Source organism: Mytilus galloprovincialis, chromosome 11 (genome assembly GCF_965363235.1).
Source record: "Mytilus galloprovincialis chromosome 11, xbMytGall1.hap1.1, whole genome shotgun sequence".
In the NCBI taxonomy this organism is placed as follows: Eukaryota; Metazoa; Mollusca; class Bivalvia; order Mytilida; family Mytilidae; genus Mytilus; species Mytilus galloprovincialis.
In genome coordinates this window covers 1,297,504-1,315,517 of record NC_134848.1, presented here as the reverse complement: position 1 = coordinate 1,315,517, position 18,014 = coordinate 1,297,504, and the positions used below count along the sequence as shown (strand labels likewise).

The 18,014-nt window shown below is 32.6% G+C and overlaps 1 protein-coding gene across 14 annotated transcripts in view; it reads left to right on the top strand.

Moving 5' to 3' along the window:
- The first annotated feature begins 5,336 nt into the window (after positions 1-5,336).
- LOC143051499 (CUGBP Elav-like family member 4) overlaps positions 5,337-18,014 on the top strand; it is a 127,576-nt gene continuing 114,898 nt past the window's right edge. For 13 of the 14 annotated variants that reach the window (XR_012970809.1, XM_076224391.1, XM_076224382.1 and 10 more), the window contains exon 1: positions 5,537-5,762. Coding sequence is in view for 13 of the 14 variants with exons in the window: in XM_076224391.1 (XP_076080506.1) it covers positions 5,552-5,762 (211 nt within the window). In the remaining variant the exon portion in view is untranslated. Of the gene's footprint in view, positions 5,359-5,536; positions 5,763-18,014 lie in introns of those variants that run through there. The other variant, XM_076224392.1, reaches the window with a different exon arrangement.

Genomic DNA, 18,014 nt, shown 5'->3' with positions numbered 1-18,014 from the left:
TTGTACAATTACATAGGCTTATTTATTTCATTGACTTTTTTGTGAAGAACTATTTTGATAAATAAAATGAACTTTTGTTAGGATTTATTTGTGTAATTTTGTATAAGTTTTTCTACTTGAAATATGGAATAATACCTACATATGTAATTAAATAATATGTAATCCTTTGACGAAAATTACCAAGAACACGAGGTAAACACAATATTATACTTGTAAAAGGCAAAAATCTCATCATAAATACCAGGATTAAAATTTTGCACACCAGAAGTGAAATATGTCAGTTGTTTTCCATTCGTTTGATTTGTTTTCGCTTTTGATTTTGCCGTTTGTTTTCCATTTTGGATTTTCTTAGATCAATATTATTGTTATTCTATTTTTTACATCAACAAACGACTCATCAGTGACGCTCGAGTAAAAAACGTTACTAAGGCCAAATAAAGTACGAAGATAAAGGAGAAGTATCAGCCATACATTTTATGCCTATTTCGAAGTACATTTATTTATCTTTTAATTAGCTATTGGACATCTTGCGTTCAGTTGAAAAAATCATCAAGCCCATAACAGAAATACAATAAAAGCACTAGTATTTGATACAAAATAATATATTCAGTTCAGGAACAAGGAGAGTAAAAACACACACACACATTAAAAAAACATTAGATAAAGACAGGAATGTTTAATTTGAGACAAAAATAGTTTACCAATGTTTGAATCACATGGTCCGTTTCTGTGTGTGTTAGTTACATTGTAGTGTTGTGTCGTTGTTCTCCTCTTATATTTATGACGTTTCCGTCAGTTTTAGTTTGTTACCCCGATTTTGTTTTTTGTCCATGGATTAATGAGTTTGAACAGCGGTATACTACTGTTGCCTTTATATATCATTGCAGAAAAAATTGTGAGACATATTCATAAATATTGGCTTTCTCAAAGCACCATTCTTTCTTTATTTCGTGTTTCAATTAAACATTTCGTAAACTTGAGGTGACATGGTTGCTCAAGCTTGCAAACAGAAAAAAGGGTTGAAACTTTGATTGGCTTATATCTGGTGATGGTTATTATCTTATATGTAACGAAATTATGAACGAATTCGTTTTTCTTAAAATATCCTGTACCAAGTCATTAAATTATAAGAAATGACTGTAATATTTTTTCTGTCTATTCGAAATAACATAAAAAATGTGGTGCACACTGTTAAATAACCCGCTACGCGCGTTATTCAGTGTGCACCAAATTTTTTATGTTATTTCTTCATAGACAGAAAAAATATTACAGTCATTCCTTAATAGTACTGGACAGGGTTAAATTTTATGCCAAGGATTTTTCTTAATTTGAAACAAAGATAAATTCTGCAACCTTAAGAAAAAGTCCCCCTAGGGATATTTCAGCATATATACATTTGGTACATTTGGTAAACAAACGCGCGTCTGGCGTATAAAATTATAATCCTGGTACTTTTGATAACTATTGGTAAACAAATAGTTACTTAGTGTGCAAAACTACTTATTATGTCTGTTTGTTTTGTTCAAACAGTGTTGTCAATATAATGAATTTTGGTGCGACTGTCATACAAGGGAGAGGTTTAGATAGCTATACAACCAGGTTCAATCCACCTTTTTCTTCATTAGAAAATGCAAATACCAAGTCAGGAATATGACAGTTGTTCTTCGTTCGTTTGATATGCTTGTGCTTTTGATTTTGCCATTTGATTAGGGAATTTTGAATTTTCCTCGGAGTTCAGTATTTTTGTGATTTTACTTTTTCCTGATTATGACATTTGTATAATTGTTGATACGCGTTTTATACGTTACTTTTATTCGATATATATGTGTTGCATGGTGAAGTTGAAATCATCCCTTCGTAAATTTTACGGTCGCCATCACGAGTTGGTTGACCGTTATGGAATAACCGTTTGACAAATGATATCGGATATGTTCCTTACGTCGTAACTACAATCCCCTTCCCTTTCATGCATATGACCTACCGAATTAGACTATTTACCTGATTTGTTATCACATAAGCAACACGACGGATGCCACATGTGGAGCAGGATCTGCTTACCCTTCCGGAGCACCTGAGATCACCCCTAGTTTTTGGTGGGGTTCGTGTTTTTTATTCTTTAGTTTTCTATGTTGTGTCGTGTGTTTGTTTGTCTTTTTTCATTTTTAGCCATGGCGTTGTCAGTTTGTTTTAGATTTATGAGTTTGACTGTCCCTTTTATATCTTTCGTTTCTCTTTTATAACTAGATTATATCTTAGATATATATATTCATGTATTTATGACGCTTTAATTGTTTAAAAAGAAGTGTGTGCATTTTTTTAAATTTCGCTTTAACAAGAACAGCCTGCCATAATATTTAACGACGATTTCTACCCTGGTTTGGATGCTTGTTTTGCAAACATTGGGTAAAGGAAAAGGTTTAAGAAAATGATCTGCAAGAAAAGATCTACAGATAAGTTGGAATTGTAAGTCGATTTTCGATGCACTTAGATAACGATATTTACGTTTTTGTTCCAACAAAGTTATTAGGAGGAAAGATTAAAAATGACTCTCCGTAAGTTTTATGGACAGCATCACGAATTGGTTGATTCATACGATGTGTCTGTGTCTAAACTTACTAAGGACTTTTTTACCACGTCTTTGTGGTTTACCATTTACGGTGTCTGGTCTTTTAAAGTACCGAATATGACGTTTTGCTGAATGTGAATTCGCATTGCTATAAAACGTGACTAAGTATTTGTTTATCCAGCGTGCAAGTATTCAGATCGGATATTGTTTTTGTCTTATCGGTTGTATTTGTATATACTTTTTATTTTCTATTTGTATATAAAGTAATGATAATTTATCACCCAATTCATTTCTATGATTTTGGTTTAAAGAAACTATGTGCACAGGATTTTTCTTTTTGCAGTTTCATTTGGACGAAAGACCGACATAGTTAGATTTGATTGATTGATTGTTTGTTGCTTTACGCCGCATAAGCACAACAAGACTATATCGCGGCGAGAGCTAATTCGAATATTTTATTACAATTTAAAGCATATTCTTAAAATCAGGTAAAAGGTCCTTCAATTAGCTAAAATTTTAAATTAAAGCAAATTGATTATTTTCAAATAAAAATGAATAGTATTTTCATTTCATACATAGTATTGGCAGCGAAATGCTTCCTACGAATATCAGCAGAGTCAATACAATTGATTAAAACATGTTTAATAGTATACTTGCACTTACAAGGTATACATTGTGGTTCTATTTCATTTTTTAAAAGATATTCGTGTGTTATTCTAGTTTGACCAGTACGACATTTAGAAATAACACACTGATATTTTCTGCACACAAAACTATTGAAAGTTTTACTTAAATAAGTTTAATTTCATGTAATTTATTATCATCTTTTTTACTCCATTCATTTTTCAATATATTAAAACATATTCTCTAACATTCTCTAAAATAGTTAGATAGTGCAATTTGCTGCAGTTTCTAACACAATTTTACAGCGTTATTCTTTAATTTGTTGAAAAATACATCAAATAAGATAATTACAAACCTAATCTCAATGTACATCCAATTTGTACAAATTTACCTGTGACGTCATTTTTGTGGTTTTGATACGTTCGTGTGACACAATTCTATTATAATGTTTTTGTGCACTGTCCTAGCTTAATATTTAAGATATTCGTTGTTATTCTGTGGTTAAAATGTCGAAATGTACTATTATATTATTTACCTATGTATGTCTCTGTCCTGTTTATTCCTGTATTTTTTTTTTTACTATATTTCTGTGTCATGAAAGGTTGTCAGTTAAGCGATATATTTAACATTACCATCAAGCGTGGTTTGGCTAGCCATAAAACCAGTTTCAACCTACCATTTATTTTCTTAAAATGTCTTGTAACAAGTAATGACTATGGCAGATGTTATTTAAAAGTTTGCTTCTACATATGTATGTTACACTGTCGTTCGTTTGTTTATGAACTTCAGTGCTTCTGTTATTTCGTTGGTTTCCTCTTTTAGTTCTAATATTCGGGAGTAGATTTGAAGATGCGGACCATAGCTTGTTCTAGTTTGTGAACTGATTTTCACGGAGACGAAAAAAGTCAAATGTAAAAGCGCTATTTAAATAATTAAGTAAACGAATACCAAGAACAGTGAAAGCATTTATATATATCTTAATCAACAAATATAACTTTTGTCATGTGGTCCGAGACCACAATTGTCGTCCCTAGATTTTCGTTGTTCATAGTCCCTAGTGTTGACAGTGGGTTACTTGTCAATGTTTTTATACCCCTTCCAAATTTATTTCTCCATGTTTTATGCCTCAAATTGCAAGTAAGGGGGTGAAAAATTTGGGTCCATTTTAAAGGAAAGTAGTGATTTGGTCCAGCTGAAAAAGGTTAAAAATTAGCACTTCGGAAGCTGTCAAAAGATTTCAAGACGCTCTAAACATAAAATTGTCCATATTTTGAGTTAGAGCCGATGAAGTTTTCTATAATTTTGATTTAATTTGTCCCAAAAGTAGTACAACACACTGTAAAAGTATCATCGAGAAAGCGCGAGTGGGTTTTTTTTTATTTTCATTTATGTTTTAAAGGAAATGCACTACGATACAATGCAATGAAGGTAAACAAAATACCTATTCTACACTTTTTTTGTTATGTGCAATATTTGCATTCGCCACCAATAAAAAATGCAGATAGGGTTTTAAGCAGTTCTTTAGTAGTATTAAACTTCTCTTATTGGCATCGTCTTGAACATGCATGAAATATTTGCCACTGGACGTTAATCAAACGATTTTCTTTACAGGTTCTTCGCAATCAAGTTTAGAAGTTCTGTCAAATAACATCATGTGAAATATACTTTGCACACAGAATTTCGATATGACGAAATCTATAATTTTTAGTTTTGAGTCCTTAACAAACTTTACATCGACCTCTTGACATGAGACGAAACAAGCTTTTGACAAATATAATACGTTAATCGGTCTGGTGTTCTGTAAGCAAACTAATTCTCAAAGATCAAATTACATTCATTCATAGTCACTGGAGTAGTTAAGCTTCAATTATCTAATTATTGAGCAGTATTTTTTGTATGTTTGATTGGCATGTGTAGTTGAACAGGTAAATTGTTATATGACGGTAGGAATTGTTTGTTTAATGGCAGTTCTTATCTATAATTCAATATTGCTGCCAATTGTTCTTGGATTTAAAGGATTTTACTGTTATTTCTGTTAAATATTGGTAAACACCATGCAACAGTTATAACTGTGTAGTTTAGCAGTGTTAAATGACTGATAGCTACGGAATATTGATCAAACAAAATTGTCGGAGGCACTGCAATCGATTACGTCTAGAAAATGGCGGGTAAGTGCTGTATGCAAATTGAATGTCAATTTCATTGACTGTTGTATAAAGTCAGAGACATTCCGATTGTAACGTTTGTAGTGATCGTTCGTTTAGTTGGTGTAGTTTATAGGTGTTATAATTAGTTTTGTTGTATTTTTTGTACATTGTATTTTTTCTACCTATTGTGATCATTCCATCGTAGTTCTACAGTATGTCAACTTTGGTGAATGGCTTAAATGAACATCAAATAATATCAAACGGACATTGTTCACCGCCTGTAAAGGAGCAGGACGCTGTCAAATTATTTGTCGGACAAATTCCTAGAAACTTAGATGATAAGGATTTAAGACCTATTTTTGAAGAATTTGGACCAATTTACGAATTCACGGTTCTTCGAGATAGATTTACTGGACTCCATAAAGGTATAGATACTTTCACTTAAATTACAATTCATTGCATTTATTTTTGTATATGTTTTTTAATTTTATTTACATAATTGCTTTTGTTATTTGTACCAAGGATGTGTATGGTAATCAAACTATACAAATTCTTGTTTGCATGCATCTTTTCTTTTACGACAGTGAAATGTCACATCATTGCCATAAAGGTAAAAGTTTTTATTGGGTAGTGTACCAATTTTTGATCTTATAGAATTGTAAAATACTATTTTAGAAGAAAAAACAACATAACGATTTCAGAAATACAAAACTTTCAATCAAATTCTATTACTGCAACTCATCTTACTCCCAAACTTCATGGAATGGTAAACAAATGTTCACTGTTAGTAAAAGGAAAAACCCCGAGAATTTGGCGGGAAACAACTGGAACGCTTTTGAAAGTATTTCTCATTTTTTAAGCAAAGAGTGTTAAGAATCACCAGTAAGATTATATATAAATATTCTTTAGAAGTTAGTGACAACCGAGTAAAGTAACCATTTTAATATAACCTCCTTGATTGAACTATTTAAATCGTTAATTAATAGGCATGTTTAAGAGTCATTGGATTAAACATAAATTTTTGACTACCTATTAAAAGTGATTCGATAAAAGTTGATGGTTTTGACATGTTTCATTTGCATTTGATAGACAACTATGGATTTTATTTTTAAATAATAATTACTACGATATTTTTTACGTTATTTCACAATTCAACCATTATATCTGTAAAATATTTGTCACCTATTTGGGTGATTAGCAGTGTTGAATAACTGATAGCAGACATTTGTCGTCGTCAATCATAAGAGGAGGCCAAAAATAGTATTATAATTAATATTAATAATCTATATTTTTTTCTTTCAATAATACATGTTTGTAGTGTTTAATGTCTATCGTTTTGTAATTAATATGCCTGTCTGTCTGTCTGTCTGTCTGTCTGTCTGTTTGTTTGTTTGTTTGTTTTTGTTTTGTATTTTTGTAACAATCCTATTGTTTGGATTTTAGACTAATAAAAATATATTCTTATTCTTATTCTTATATTTGATTGTGGCAAATTCAGTTGACGGTAAGTTGCATACTGCTGAAGCTGACCATTAGTAAAAAATTAATCTCAAATACCTTACATAATTCAATACTTTCTATATTTTAAACTGGATATAAAACAAATAAACGCTCTAAATACTGTAGACAGCATAGTGACTTATATATCCTATTTTCTGTCTAACTTTTGGAGTGCTGGTTTCATATGTAAATACAGGTTAAACCGGGTTTCTGATATTACTAATCAGGAACCCTGAACTCTCTACTAGTGAGGTAAATATGTTGCTAGATAAAAAAAATATTAAAATGTTGACATTCCTTATAAAGTTGACCAACTCTGCCTTTCTTTTTTCCACAATATCTTATTTCAAAGCGTTTACTATAGATACCATGTGTAATTTAATATTCATTTGGAATACATTAAGGCTGCTGTCTGCATAATATCCGGTTCTTGGACCTGCTCTCATCTCTTTTGATTTCAAGTGATTTTGTATTTGTTCACCTTTATTTTTGTGCATTGTTATGGCTGATTTATAGCAATAAACCCCTGTATATTTATTGAATATTAAGTGAATGTATATTTTTTTCAGAATTTCTTTTTACCTTAATTAAGATGTACTATACCAGCACTTTAAAGTGCAGTGCCGTTTAAGATCTATAATACTATTTGTGTGTATTGTTATATCTGACTTATCATATTAAAGCCTTGTTGGTTTTGCATATTACGTTAATAAATAATTTGTTTGAATTTCATTTTACTATAATTATATCTTACTACCAGCATGTAAAAGTGCAGTCCCGTATACGATCTATACTGATAAGGACGTATATAATGATAAGGATGTATAATTTATTGAAATGTGATCTATAATTGAAAAGTATATCACATGACATCATGTTGTAATTTTCAATATCAATTGTTGTTTTTGGATATATCAGCTTCTCATAATTTTAAGTGCACTGAAGCCATGATAATTTTCAACAATCAATTAGCAAAAGCTTTTCAATTTTTCATACTGTTGCTGTATTCCTTAAATGGATTTTTGTTCATTAGCTAATCCGTATAAGGATGTTGAACGCTAGATGCTTTAAAAATAACAAGCTTTTTAGAAACTGTTATAAATTGATAGTACATAAATAATGGATTTTGAAAAGAGGGCTAAATGATAGGTGCATGTCCTTGTTTTTGACGTATCAGACATTGACTATTTGGCGGGAAATTATTGTCTCTAGATTTTCTTTCATTTAATAAAGGCACCTTTTTTCAAAATCTTTGAAAATAACAAGGATTTTGTAAGATTTTTAAAAATGGCTTTTAAATATGCTCAAATGAGTTCCGCTTGTCTCGCTCTATGATTATTCCTAAGCACTTTGTGATAGAATATTCAAGTGAGATGAACTACTCCTTATGCTTAACTAAAAGAAATTAAATAATAAAATTGCTGATATTTTCATATACATGTATGTCTAAGGATCAATAGTAATACTGCAAGTAGAAAATTCTAAAAAAAAATATCCATTTTGCTGACATCCGACAAGTTACTAGAGGAAAACAAAAAGGTACGTTGACATTGAAAGTAGAGTCCAAATGGAGTGAATTTAAGTTTAATAGGTTATCGCACGACCTTCAACAGTGAGCCAAAACAATATCGTATAGTAAGCTATAAAACGTCCCAACATGATAAAAGAGTAAAGGTTCAAACGTAAAACAAACAGTCTAACTTATGACAATACAATAAACGAAATAAGGACATATATGACCGACATTAACCAAAGACACTGAATTATCGGTGTGTGTGTGACAGGAACATATAAAATGGGATCGAGTGAACCACGTTTGTAAGCATTAAGGTGCCAGCACTAACACACACACAAACCTTCCTCCCTTTCAACCCTGGGCAGCGACAGAAAACCAATTAACAGCTTAATAATTAACTGTACACTATATGCGACGGTTTTTAATTGGATTTAACTTCTCGAATGTTCATAAGAAGTTAACATTTTATATTGTTTTTAGTATTTTATTATACTGTCATAATGTCATTTCATTGGTATGGACTACTTTTGCTTCTAGACATCGATTAATTCTCGTCGCCAAGTAAATAAAAAGACGTCTTGTGAGCGAACCGGCGAATTCTGAAGAGATGAGACAAATATTAAAATGTTTGGCCATTTTGATAGTCCTATTAGTCCTCCTAGTGCATTAACCAATTAAGATGAATGGCTTTTACCGGTTAACGGTTTCGACCAATTTTGCAAATATCGTGAGATCAATATGACACAAATGACTATATCCGTCATTGCAATATCGGGAGAGATCCGTTTGCGCCAAAAATGCGTCCTTTTGCGCCACAACTTTTTTCTCTCCTATGCTACGTTTGCGCCACATGTTTAAAAATTACAAGGTATCTTTTGAGCCAAAAATAAAACATACGATTGCGCCAGTTAGAAGAAAAATGACTTCCCTACTCCTTTATTCGGACTTGGAATCGCAGTTTACACGGCAAATATTTTTTTCTGAAACATATCTTCTTCTTACTGCTGCTGGATGGGGTCTTTCCAATTTAATGTATGTACATGTAGTAGCTTGTAACTTCACTGTATTGTCCAAAAACACAAACATTGAAGGATGAAATGCATGAAACAGTTCATAATAATTCTTACTAATAATAAAGCCCTTACGCATGTTGGGAACAAAGCATTGTATCATTAACATATGTGACTAAAACATAATCAGCAAAAGCTTCTATTTTCGTCTCTATTGGTATATCTTAAAGTTTATTAAGTATTCAACAAAGCAATAAGTTTTATTTTAATTTAAAGTCATTTCTCTCCAGATACTCATCTTCATGGTGAAATATCTCCGAACATATGATATTTTTTATGCCAAAAATAAGAATAAGTATTTGTTAATCATCATGTGTACAAGTAAATTAGGCGCAAAAGAGTTCCGAATATTGGCGCAATTGATACATTTGGAAAACAAAAATTGGCGCAAATGATACCCCTGAAAAACTAGTAAATGGACTGCTGCCGCAATATCATGGACCTCAAATTATACTCATTATTACGTTTACTAAAAGAAGCATAGTATGGCTGACACTCGGTACAAATCCAGGTTTGGAGGGGAGGGGATTAAAGTGTTGTGATTGTCTTACTCACATGAGAAAACCATCCGAAAACAGTACATGTTCCTATGACTTTACGGTTGAGTTTATTACTCTTCGTTGCTCTTACTTGGCCGAGAACATGTACTAGAGTGTCATACCACAGAGTAGGTTACCAGTCGAACAATTATATACTCCGTAGTAAAAAGTTGGTAATATGAACAAAGTCTAAATATAGATGTCATTATAAATTGAATTTGAAGTCTCTTTGGTATATTTCGCCTTCCCTGTACCTTACAAAATTTAAAAAAAGCACCAATCGAGAGTCGGTCGACTTTCTTCTCAAAACAGCCACATATCTGTCATCTGATATAATTGTTTCTTCATTGCAAGCTTATCATTTTGTAACAAACACTGCACTGTTTCGTTAAATCCAATACTATACTATATATCGATTATCTACATTCCATCCAGACATAACAATTGTTTAATGGCAACATATATCACCAAGGTAGTAAAGTTAACACCTTCGAAGGTGAAGTTTAACATATATCATCAAGGTGAAGTTTAACATATATCATCAAGGTAGTAAAGTTAACACCTTTGAAGGTGAAGTTTAACATATATCATCAAGATAGTAAAGTTAACACCTTTGAAGGTGAAGTTTGACATATATCATCAAGATAGTAAAGTTAACACCTTTGAAGGTGAAGTTTGACATATATCATCAAGATAGTAAAGTTAACACCTTTGAAGGTGAAGTTTAACATATATCATCAAGATAGTAAAGTTGACACCTTCGAAGGTGAAGTTTAACATATATCATCAAGATAGTAAAGTTGACACCTTCGAAGGTGAAGTTTAACATATATCATCAAGGTGAAGTTTAACATATATCACCAAGATAGTAAAGTTGACACCTTCGAAGGTGAAATTTAACATATATCATCAAGATAGTAAAGTTGACACCTTCGAAGGTGAAGTTTAACATATATCATCAAGGTTAAGTTTAACATATATCATCAAGGTAGTAAAGTTAACACCTTTGAAGGTGAAGTTTAACATATATCATCAAGATAGTAAAGTTAACACCTTTGAAGGTGAAGTTTAACATATATCATCAAGATAGTAAAGTTGACACCTTCGAAGGTGAAGTTTAACATATATCATCAAGATAGTAAAGTTGACACCTTCGAAGGTGAAGTTTAACATATATCATCAAGATAGTAAAGTTGACACCTTTGAAGGTGAAGTTTAACATTTATCATCAAGATAGTAAAGTTAACACCTTCGAAGGTGAAGTTTAACATATATCACCAAGATAGTAAAGTTAACACCTTTGAAGGTGAAGTTTAACATATATCATCAAGATAGTAAAGTTAACACCTTCGAAGGTGGAGTTAAACATATATCACCAAGATAATAAAGTTAACACCTTTGAAGGTGAAGTTTAACATTTATCATCAAGGTGAAGTTTAACATATATCACCAAGATAGTAAAGTTAACACCTTCGAAGGTGAAGTTTCGTACTTGGATTTTGCTGTTATTTTAATATTAAATTATCATATAGCTCCTGTAATATTTAATGTTCGACCTTTTGTTAATTTAGGGGCCAGCTAAAGCATGCCTTCGGGTGTGGGATTTTCACGCTGTGTTGGTTGCCTTCGATTTTTTTTACTCTTTGGTCGGGTTGTTGTCTCTTTGACACATTCCCCATTTCCATTCTCAATTTAAAGTTTCATTTTCACGATAAATCAATTTGGGAAAAAGTTCTGTTCTATTTTCTTTAAGAACAACAGTCTTGAATTATAGACTTACAACCAATTAACGGCTATCGAGATAACTGAAAATTGCCCAGCTGTAACTTCTATTCGAAGAGAACATTTTGTGTCGATACTTTGAATGCATTTGCAAGATTAACTTTTGTGTTTAAAATAATCTTGGCTCTGTGTCATTCTTTTTCATTTTCAAAAATAGAAATAAAAAGATACGGTCTGAGGCCAAAAATAAATATGTATGTCTGTTACATCCTTTTAAAAACTAGGATAGGTAGGCAGGTATTTATTGCAAATGAGACCACTCTCAATAAGAGACAAATTGACACAGAAATTAACAAGTATGGGTCACCGTATTGCCTTCAACTATGAGTGAAGCCCATACCGCATAGTCATCAATTGTCAAACCATTCAAACAAGAAAACTTTCTTTAAATTGATAAGGCCGTTAGTTTTCTCGTATGAATTGTTTTACATTGTCATTTCGGGGCCTTTTATGGCTGACTATGCGGTGTGGGCTTTGTTGAAGGCCGTACGGTGACCTATAATTGTTAATTTCTGTGTCTTTTTGGACTAGTGTGGAGAGTTGTCTCATTGGCAATCATACAACATCTTCTTTTCTTATATTTAGCAAAACATTTTATATCCTAATAAAAAGATTGTAATTTTCATTTCTTGGGAATCAGCAAAGAAACATAACGATTTCATCTTCATATGTGACAATGTCTCTTTTTTAACGGAGACAAACACTTAGACTTTGTTTCTTGTTTAAGGTCGTCTGCTGATTATGCTCAGACCACTAATACAATCCGTATCTCTTCTTTCCGTTAATGCCGTCTGCCGATAATACGCAGACATTACTACTCGTACAATCCGTATCGGTGCGACATTACTTCCTATTCTATAATCTTTGATATATCAGATATGACGTAGCATCCATATGTCGCCTAAATAAATGTGTTTTTTCGCTATTCAGCATAAAACAGAAGCTTTAAAATAAGCAGCTTTAACGATGATATACTGAATATTTGGCGGTTTAAGATGTTATCGAGAAAATTGTGTCTCATTAATAATGTAAAAAAAAAATCACATTTTAAATTGTGATAGTCATTTCTATAAACTTTTTTCTTTTTAAATTAATCTATCTCAAATATTGTACATATTTAACCATCACAATAATAAATGCCTGTGCACGTTTTACAGTTTATTCAGACAACACCACTTACGTACAAAAGCAAACAACTCTATGCAAAAGCGAACAAACCAAGTAACAACTTCAGACAAAAACAGGTATATAAAAAAGCCAACTTTCCTTTTACAGAAAAACACAAATTCATGCAAAAGCACACAGACATACTACCAGTTACAGATAAAATCAACTGCACTTAAAAGCCTAGAAAACCATGTATCAGCAACAGACGAAAGTTACTATATACATAAGTCTCTAGACCTGCTACCAGATGTAGACAATTTAACTACATATAAAAAAAGACCTGGTTCCAGCTATAAACAAAAAACAACTACATGTATAAGCAAAAGTCACCCAAGACCTTGTTCTTAGCTACAGACGAAAAACAATTACATAAAAAAGCCACCAAGACATGGTTCTAGCCACAGACAAAAACCAACAAGACCTGGTATCAGCTACAGACAAAAACAACGTACGTACAAATTAAAAGCAAACAGACCAATGAATTACAGTTTATGACCTCAACTCGGTCTAAATTGCATTTAATTGATAAATTCAACAACACTTACGTGACCGTGTACGTGTATATGTCAACAACGAAAAGACAAGCTTACTTACAAAAGATCTGTTACCAACTACAGACAAAATAACTTCATTCAAAAGACCTCACGACCTGGTATTAGCTACAGACAAAATCCACTACATTTGAAAGTATACGGTCCTACTTACCAGTTACAATACTTTAATAAAAAATATTCAAGCTCTCACAGGCGCGTAGCTCCCTATACGCTAACACGCAGTTCATCGATTCGGCATGCAAAAAAAAAAGCAAAATAAAAATTTATAAATTGAATATTAAAAGAAACACCCCTATGTTGTCACGTCACTTTTTTAATTGATGAAATATCATTAAATATAACGGCATTTGGTTTCGAAATAAAAGTTTTATTGGAGATTATGACAAAATCGGACAGTATCTTGTATATCTTTTACAAGATTTGAATTTGTAATACCCAGTCTAAGACATGTAGTTTTGGAGCACATTTTACAGTGTACGGTTCATCGGTTTGGAATGAGATGTACCAATCGGCATTAGAATTATCAGAACCCTTCGATATCGTTAGATCCCGAGATTGACGGTTCGATTACCTTGGTACCATCCATATATTTTCACGATACTTTACTTCAGAAGGCGTCTCTGAAATATGCTTAGGGAACAATCATTTGATAGTTTTGAAAAAGAGTGACGTGACCTGGTTAAAATTGAAAATAAATAACTTTGCACAAGACACCCAGGGTGAACACGAATATTCTATAAAACAAAATGCATGAATCAAATGTGTACAAAATATATGATAATTGTCCCTTAACTAAACTCTTTAGCTGTCAAAAGTATTTACAACAGTTGTAACATATGCATTACTTGAATTGATTTACGCATAACAGAAGACGTTAATTCAGAAAAAAAAGTATCAGCGGTTGAAAAAGATTAAACATATCAGCCTTCAAGCAAGTTAGAACTGTTAATCATTAAGACTTGTTGTTAAAATATTTATCTTAGCAAAATTATATTAGAATAGCGCAAAGGATACTTCATTTTTAGGGCAAATGATAATAGGTATTTTACTAGCTAGGGTGCAGCGCAAATGAGTTGTGGCACCAAAGGACGACTTTTATTAGGGAAACGTATTTCACTCATTTTTCATTTGTTCATTTTATATGTCTACTAGAGCACACCCGCGAAATCGCGGGCATATACAGCTTGCGAACTGTTGTAGGCTGATTTTTTGTAAAAGATATTATGTATGGAAAATTTCATAAAAGGCACGGTATCAAAAGCTCTCTCCCTTTTCCCTCTCCCTTTTTCCAAAGTCCGATATTTGTTTCCTTTCTGTTAAATTCAATTATTTTCGTATGTCTGGCCTCAGACCACAATTATTCTTCTCCTTTTCTACAATGCTTCTTTTGGTAATTTTAAGTCAAATCAAAGTAAAAATTTGCACCGTTTCAAACATGAAATAAATGTAACTGCTTATATATAGACCATTATTAATCTAATAAAATATGCTTTTAGGACAATTCTATCAGTGCTTTTTCTTTTGAGGGACTTATTTACATGCCAATGGTAGGATATGAATCATGTATAAATGACTAAGACCGACTAAGGCTTATTTGAGGGGTGGTCGGAGGGGTCCTGATCCCGAAATCCCGAAATCGAAAAATATATACCCGGATCCCGTAAGGATCAATCCCCAAATCCCGAGCTTAAAAACACCAATCCCGACGCCTCGAAAAAGGTCCTGCCTGCCTCTAATCTCTACCTTACTTTCATTTTTGCCAAATCACTATTTTACCTTTCAACAATAAATTTTTATGTCCCATTTATGGGCATTATGTTTCTAATCTGTGCATCCGTGCGTTCGTTCGTTCGGTCGTCCGTCCGTCCGTCTGTCACGCTTCCGGTTAATGTTTTTGATCGAGGTAGTTTTAGATGAAGTTGAACATGTTTTACTTATTTTAATATATACATGTATGCAAGTGTAATGACCCCTTGAATAGTAAACATTCAAAGAAAGCAGTAGAGAGAATACAGAGAGTCTCTATATATTAAAGTAGTAGTATCGTAGTTTACATGTAGATAAACGCGAAAAAAAAATTGTCCTCTATAAGGAGGTATAATAGTTGTGATTCTTGCGATCCAAACACCATGATATGGAGAACGCTCTGGATGGCTTATTTATTTTTCATTTTTGTTATCCATCATATGATTGGTTGTACTTGTGTCACGTTTTACTTTTTTTAATATATACGCAACTGGTATGACCCCTTAAATAGTAAACATTCAAAGAAAACAGTAGGAAGAATACAGAGAGTCTCTATATATTCAAGTAGTATAATCGTAGTTTACATGTAGATAGACGCGAAAAATTATTGTTCTCTATAAAGAGGTATAATAGTTGTGGTTCTTGCGATCTAAACACCATGATATGAAGAACGCTCTGATTGGCTTATTTATTTTTCATTTTTGTTATCTATCATACCATTGGTTGTATTTGTGCAAGTTTCAAACCGGAAGTCTTATCTATGTCTAAAAGTCAGTCCGATGACGGAATCATATCCGGACTCCTTTTTTGTCGTTTTTCTCCCAAAATATCTCAATCTGAATAATCATAAGAATGGATGACAAATGCAACTATGCATGTTACCTATAGGACACAGAGGCATGATGATTGATTTACTGTGGAAGGAAGAGAAGCGACACACAAAATGAGGTCTTCTCGCTTAATAGTATAGATTATGTTCAAGGTTGTATATAACTAACTTAGCCTCTTCATCCCCAGTAGGTCATAAGGCCACAGCAATACTGACACTATATTAAAACTTGCAAAACAGCAAAATCCTACCAAAGTGCATTCGTCGAAGCGTACGTTTACCAACTCATTACCGTTATCATCATTAAAGGAGCATACGATGTTTCAAAGTTTTTACGATTGTTAAAAAGTTCTATGAACTTGATACGCCTTTCTCCTTTTAGTTTAAATATATTTATTTATCATGTTTATAGTATATTGGAAAACAAGTTTTGCAACTTATATTAATCCCTTTCCACTTTGGGGGTGCGATTGCTGCCTTGTACCGGCAAAGGCCTGCTCTTTTTCGAAATCTACAAGGGTGTCTTTAACGTGCAAGATATATGGCTCTCTCTTAACACGGGTCAGCCATTTATCGTCCCCTTCAGACGGCCTATCATCGTTTCCTCAAGACCATACTTGCAAATGGTGTCAAGGGAGAGCCGGAACGCGAATCGAACCAGGAACCTTTGAGTTAGTAGTCCTTTGTCCTCTTTCACAGAACGCTTCTGCCTCTATCATGCTCCCGTTTTATTGGCAATATATGCTGCTTGTGTTCCAACGTAAAATACTTTCCTTACAAACTGATTTTGATTTAGTACTGCAACACAATACAAAACGTTGTGATCTGCACAATCATCACTTCTTACTTTGCAATAATTAGTATCGATTCCTTTACGGAGACAAACACTTAGACTTACATCTTTAAGGTTGTCTTTTGATATTACATAGACCACTCATATAAACCGTATCAGTGAGACAAACACTTAGACTTACATCTTTAAGGTCGTCTTTTGATATTACATAGACCACTCATATAATCCGTATCGGTGAGACAAACACTTAGACTTACATCTTTAAGGTTGTCTTTTGATATTACATAGACCACTCATATAAACCGTATCGGTGAGACAAACACTTAGACTTACATCTTTAAGGTCGTCTTTTGATATTACATAGACCACTCATATAATCCGTATTGGTGAGACAAACACTTAGACTTACATCTTTAAGGTTGTCTTTTGATATTACATAGACCACTCATATAAACCGTATCGGTAAGACAAACACTTAGACTTACATCTTTAAGGTCGTCTTTTGATATTGCATAGACCACTCATATAAACCGTATCGGTGAGACAAACACTTAGACTTACATCTTTAAGGTCGTCTTTTGATATTACATAGACCACTCATATAATCCGTATCGGTGAGACAAACACTCACTGGCGTCAACGTGATGATCGTAACTACGATCATCCCAATATGGCGGACACAAATATAGGGATATTTTAGAAGGCTGATTTCTCCACTTTAACAGCTTATTTTCAGATTTGTTTTATATCAAGGAACATCTTTATAAGCATTGCCGTTGAATGTGTTTTTCATAAGTTACAGAAAAACAAACAGAAGAACGAAAATCGAGATTCAAAAAATCACGATGATGATCGTAACTTCGTCTACAGATGATCGTAACTTTGACTTGCTTTTATAAAAAGATGATCGTAACTCAAAATTTACGAATGTTTTTTTCCCCACTAAATGAATACCCTATTAAGCAGTCACGATAAAAAAACATATTATTTTAAAATCAAACAAAGAATAAATGAAAACCGCTATTCTAAAAAGAAATGACATAAGGGGGATTAGCAGACTTATATGCAAATGTCCCCAACATTATGAGTAATTAAGTTAACATTCAAAATGGATTTACGTGGATATGAAGTTGATATAAATATCATTCTCATAATACAGTTTAAGAATACAGACCAAAACT